Source organism: Taeniopygia guttata, chromosome 17 (genome assembly GCF_048771995.1).
Source record: "Taeniopygia guttata chromosome 17, bTaeGut7.mat, whole genome shotgun sequence".
Taxonomy (NCBI): domain Eukaryota; kingdom Metazoa; phylum Chordata; class Aves; order Passeriformes; family Estrildidae; genus Taeniopygia; species Taeniopygia guttata.
Genome location: NC_133042.1, coordinates 7,784,885 through 7,790,867, shown reverse-complemented (window position 1 = coordinate 7,790,867; position 5,983 = coordinate 7,784,885). Strand labels below are relative to the sequence as shown.

General features: G+C 53.7%; 1 protein-coding gene across 10 annotated transcripts in view; it reads right to left on the bottom strand.

The window, feature by feature from the left end:
- Window positions 1-448: 448 nt before the first annotated feature.
- Window positions 449-5,983, bottom strand: part of ADAMTSL2 (ADAMTS like 2) — a 28,595-nt gene continuing 23,060 nt past the window's right edge. For all 10 annotated transcript variants that reach the window (XM_072936681.1, XM_030287042.4, XM_030287044.4 and 7 more), the window contains 4 exons: window positions 4,447-4,617; window positions 3,739-3,915; window positions 2,732-2,876; window positions 449-1,238 (listed from right to left, as the gene is read on the bottom strand). In XM_072936681.1, the coding sequence (XP_072792782.1) occupies window positions 1,120-1,238; window positions 2,732-2,876; window positions 3,739-3,915; window positions 4,447-4,617 (612 nt within the window). In that variant the 3' untranslated portion in view covers window positions 449-1,119. The remainder of the gene's footprint in view (window positions 1,239-2,731; window positions 2,877-3,738; window positions 3,916-4,446; window positions 4,618-5,983) is intronic.

The following is a 5,983-nucleotide window of genomic DNA, read 5'->3' as shown; positions in this document are numbered from 1 at the left end:
TTTTGAGGTTTGTTGTTTGTTGGGTTTGTTTTTTTGCAAAGCACTCAGGAGCTCCCTGCTGCTGGGGGAGGATTGCAGCAGCATTTGGGGTGCACACAGAAGTTTGGGGGATGCTAAAGAGCCTTTGGGGGTCACACCAGTAAAAACACAGAGCAATAACCCCTTGGGAGCTCAGAAAGGCCCTTTTCTTACTGGCACCATGTGAAATCTCTTTGCTCCCAAGCCCCTGAGGAGCTTCAGGGCTGCAGCTTCTAAAGCCACAGAACCCCAAAGGGCCCCCAAAAGTCCCAAAATCCCCCCACTTTTGGGACCTTTCCTTGCATCACTGGCCAAGTACATGTGATTTTTCTGATTTAAAGCTGCTCTGCATCCCCTGGGCACCAGCAAATCCCCAGCCCCGATTCCAGTGTTCCCAGAACTCCACTACAAACTGGAGAATAAAACAAAATACCACCATAAATATGACAACTTTATTAAAATATACATATGAGTACAAATTAATGATTATATGGATAAAGTTCACTGTCTGTAAACAAATATATTAAAAAAGAGCACGTCTTTTTTGTGATATAAAGTGCAGTTATGTTTCCATATTATATACAATATGTCAGCATCGGGGAGGGGGGGTTTGTAAGGACTATGAAACTAAGATTTGATTATAAGATAAAATTCTCTGAAAAAGTATACACCTACATATTACAAAAAAAAGGGCTCGAGTTCATTTACCAAAGGAGGATCAGCTTCCCACCACATTAATTCACCTAAGGAGAGGTCTCGGGATAAATCAGGAGAGAGGCACCAAACCCATTTTGTGAAGGGAAATTTGCACTTCCCAGAGTTCACACCTTCCCCTTGCCAACCCCAACCTTGCACCGAGGGAAGAAAAAGGACAAGAATTTGGGTGTAGCTGGACTTTTTCTTTTGGGGGGACGGGGGGAATCAAATATACACGATTTATATACAGCTCTGAGCCCGGGGGGCTCCCAACGTCCATCCCTCGAGCAGGAGAGGAGTTCTGCTTCGGTGGGGACACAAAAACCAGGCTAAAAGCATCCTTGGCAGCAGTGTCAGGGTGTGTGGGCAGGTGGGAGCTGGAGCCCTGGCTCGGGCAGCCCTGCCCTAGGAGTGGGGGGCACGGCAGGAGCGGCAGCAGGCTTTGCTGTAGTACCAGTGGCTGCACAGGTTCACCTTGATGGCCAAAGCACAGTTGGTTCCTGCCTGGTCCTGGCAGCTGTCGTCTGCAAGGAGAGAAAACACTCACATTTTATTTAGCAGGACATTAAGTGCCTGAAAAGTCTTAATTTTTGGTATATACTTAATTTTTTTAATTTTTATACTTAATTTACTTACTTACTTAATACTTAAAATTAAAAATTTTAAGTATTAAGTAAATAAATTAAGTATAAAAAATATAAAAATTAAGTATAAAAATTTTTAATTTTAAGTATTAAATTAAGTATTTAATTTTTTTATACTTAATTTTTTAAATACTTAATTTTTGGCACAGGTTTGTTTTCTTTGGAAGCAGGTTAAATCCCTGACAGATCCAGTTGCTTTTCCTCAGGTGCTGAAGTGATTTGGGGCTGGGGTGGCTGGTTTTTGGTTTAACCTGATAGCATGAGCTGGGAGCCAGCTTTGTTCAAGCACTTGGAGAGTAGGTGGTCAGGCTAGGATTGCTCCCTTAATTTATGTCCCTCCTGCTGTTCCCAGCCTGAGCTAAAATGTTGCTGGGGCTCTATTTGTGCCAGTTTTAGTGCCACTGTCTCGTAGCTGCTGGCAGGTGTGAGCAGGCTGGCACCCTGTCTGCCAGGGTACCACGTCTCAATGCATGGCATGGAAAAGGAAAAGAAAATAAACAATTTTCTTACAATAAACAAATAAAACAGAGCTGCCCAGGGAGTGCTGGAGCCACCAAGGCACTGAGCTGTCCCCAAGTCAAGGGCTTCCCCTGCTAGGGAGTCACAATTTCTGTCCCAAAGGGGCTGTTTGAGGACGGGAATGGGAGTCCAGCAGTGTCACATCCAGAGTTAGGGGCAAGTGAGATGCTGGAGAAAGGGATGAGGCCAGAGGCTGCTTCAGCACTCTCCCAACTCCTTTCAGTGCAATATTTTGCTTCAAATCCATAGGATTTATACTTTTTTTTGTTTTAATCCATAGGATGCATGAAACCAGGTTGCTCCCAGGGCAAGGTGGCCACGAGGCAACTCCCAAGCTCCATGGACCCCAAGGGAATGGGCAGCTGAGAGCACCCAGAGCTGAGCCAGGAGCTGGCCCCAAATCTGCCACCCATTTTCTCCCACACTGTCCTTATTCCCAAATCCTATTAAAGGATTAGGACTGGGTGTTTGCTAAAGATCACAGGGACTCTGAGCCAGCAGACGAGTCAGATAACGAGATAGTTACAAACCCACAGGCCACCCGAAGACCAAAAATCATTAAAATAATGGCACAGACAGAACTTCTTGGCTCTAGCTGGAATCTTACAGAAGCAGCACCCAAATCAGCTCTCCAAAGGCCCCTTTTATCTTCAGGTCAGAGAATGATTCTTCTGAGTTCTCCTCTTAATTTATCTCCAGGAACAGCCTGTGCACAGCCCCCCATCACTCGGGCACAGAGGGAGAGCTGTCCCTGGCATCTTCCCTGGCATGATTATCCAAATGGGGCAGGGGAAGATAAGATGCTGGCGGTGCTGCTGGAGGGATCCATGGAAAACCAAGGCTGTGGGGCTCACCTGGGGGCTCTGTGGGGCAGGGCTGCAGGTCACAGGTCTGTTTGCCCACTGGCTTCACCAGCGGGTCACAGCCCCGCACAATGTCCTTGCCCTGGTAGCACTTCACATCCCGCATCCTCACGCCGATCCCGCAGGTTTTTGTGCACTGGGGGACAGAGAGAGGGGGTGAGACAAAACCCTGCCATCCCAGGGGACTCTTCTGAGCCAGAACCTGCTCACTGGACATGTTAGGGCAGGAGGAGAATGTCACACCTCAGTGCCACACCGCTGTCCCCCCGCTCTGTCTTTGCTGCCAGCACCAGGGGTAGGTGGATGTGGACATCCTCCCTCCTCCTGCTGCCCTTCACAAGGGACCACAAAGGAGCTGGCCCTGTCCAAGTGATGCTCTGTAGGACATGGGTGGCCACGGAACCCCCAGAGCACCAGGAGTGGGGTTGTGGGGTCTCTGTGCATCCATGGGGGGCTCGTGGAGCCACTGCTGGGCCCAGCACTCACTGCCTGCTGCCCTTTGGAGCTGGGATTACAGCAGGGATGCTTTGCCTAATTATAGGGTTTGCAAGAGTAAAAATGAGGCTCCTGGAGCATCCAGGAGGGCTTGCAGGAAGCCCACAGCTTGGACCCTTGGCCACCAAACCCTGGCTGCCTTTTGGGCTGTGCAGGGTGATGGAGCATCCCCAAATTCTGTATCCCAAGGGCAGCCACCCTGTGGGCTTCATGCACACCCCCAGCCACACTACCAGGCAGCAGGGGAAAAAATAAAGAAAAAAAAGTAAAGCTACAGCTGGCCCCAAACAGCCCCTCTCAATCCTGCTCTCCCTGAGCACAGACAGCCCAAGCGCACCATGGCAGGGCAGGCTGCCTGCCCTGAGCTGCCAGGGCAGCAAAAACACCAAAAACACCCAGGGTGTTCCCTCAGGGACCACGTCCTGCAGGGACTCACCCGTTCCTGGGGTTCTGCAGGTGCAAAGGGAAGGGGCAGCACAGCCCTGGGCCCCCTCCCCGCTCACCTCGGACCAGGGGGTGGTGTACCACTTGAAGCAGGGCCTCTCGAAGCACGTGCTCTCCTCCACGGGCTTCTTGGCCACGTCACAGTCAGAGGGGCTGCGGGTCTTGATCTTGCCATTGACAATCTCCAGGCAGAGCACGATCCTCTTCTTCACGCCCCGGCCACACGTCGTGTTGCACTGCGGAGTCATGAGCAGGGCCACCTGAGAGCTGCCACCCCATCCCAAACTCCCTAGGGCACCCCAAAGCACAGGAGCCACCTGAAAACTGCAACCCCATCCCAACCCTAGAGCACCCCAAAGCACAGGAGCCACCTGAGAGCTGCAACCCCATCCCAACCCCTCTGGGGCACCCCAAAGCACAGGAGCCACCTGAGAGCTGCCCTGACAGTGTCCCTGCCACCCCATCCCGACCTCCCTGGGGCACCCCAAAGCACAGGAGCCACCTGAGATCTGCCACCCCACCCTGACCCCTCTGGGGCACCCCAAAGCACAGGGGCCACCTGAAAACTGCCACCCCATCCCAACCCTAGAGCACCCCAAAGCACAGGGGCCACCTGAGAGCTGCCCTGAGAGTGTCACTGCCCTGACAGTGTCCCTGCCACCCCATCCCGACCCCTCTGGGGCACCCCAAAGCACAGGAGCCACCTGAGAGCTGCCACCCCACCCCAAACCCTCTGGAACACCCCAAAGCACAGGAGCTGCACTCACCCGCTCCCAGTCCTGTGCCAGCCAGTGCGAGGGGCAGTTCTTGTCCCCGCAGGGGTGGATGGCCAGGGGCTTGGTGTCCAGGCTGCACTGGGACTCGGGCACCACGCGCCCGTCGCTGGTTTTGCAGTAGACGTGCCGGATCATCCTGCCCTGCCCGCAGCCGCCGCTGCACTGCAACCACAGTGGGCACTCAGTGCCAGGGCTCGTCCCTGCCCCGTCCCACAGCGGGCACTCAGCACCAGGGATCGTCCCTGCCCCGTCCCACAGCGGGCACTCAGCGCCAGGGATCGTCCCTGCCCCGTCCCACAGCGGGCACTCAGCGCCAGGGATCGTCCCTGCCCCGTCCCACAGCGGGCACTCAGCGCCAGGGATCGACCCTGCCCCGTCCCACAGCGGGCACTCAGCGCCAGGGACTGTCCCTGCCCTGTCCCACAGCGGGCACTCAGCGCCAGGGATCGACCCTGCCCCGTCCCACAGCGGGCACTCAGCGCCAGGGACTGTCCCTGCCCTGTCCCACAGCGGGCACTCAGCGCCAGGGATCGACCCTGCCCCGTCCCACAGCGGGCACAGAGCCCCAGCAGGGCTCAGCTCAGCCCCACACCCGCCCTGCCCAAATTTCAGAGGGGTTTTGGGGGGCTTTAAGCAGCCACGGGGATGCTCAGCGAGTCCATCCAGCAGATTTCTCATCACAGAATCCCAGACTGGTTTGGGTTTGGAGGCACCTTAAAAATCATCTTGTTCCAACCTCCTGCCATGGGCACGGACACCTTCTGCTGTCCCAGCTTTTTGCAAACCCTGTCCAACCTATCCTTGGACACTTCCAGGGATGGGACAATCACAATTTCTCTGGGCACCCTATGCCAGGGCCACAGCCCCGGCACCCAGCATCTCTCAGGACAGGAAAAAGGGGAAGCACCACGAGTAGAGAACCCCAGAGTGGCTCCCAAAGAGGCCAAGGCAAAGGGGACCAAGGAAGTGGCTGCTAAAATTCAGCCCCCAGTGCTCCCCGTGTTTCCCTGGTTGCTCTTGCAGAGACTCTCGGTGTTTCCTAGCACTGCTGCTGCCATGGAAACTACTTATTTTTAGCTGATGTGGATGTATCAAAACCTGGGTAAAAATAGCTTGGGATGGAGGGGGTCTCTGGAATGGAATTGTGCAGGAAGGGAAAAAGCCAGGGGGGGAGGAAAACAAAAAAAAGAGAGAGCAAAAGAGAATAAAAATAAGGAGGAAAGAAAAATAGTGAAAGGGAGGAAAGGAAGAAAAAGAAAAGTAAAGGGGAGAAAGGGAAAAGAGAAAGGGGGAAACGGAAAATTAAAAAAAAAAGGAAAAAAGTTAAAAGGTTCAATTTCTGGGCACGGAGTATCAGCATTGCCAAGGAATGCTGTGCAGCAGACAGACAAGAGGATTTTGACACCCACTAAGGCCCTCAGCCAGGTCTCTCAGGGTTTAACCCCTGCTGTGCCACATCCCCCACAAGGCAGGAGCCCAGGGGGGAAGCACTGGGATGCTGGATCACCCCCAGAGCCCGAGCCAGGGC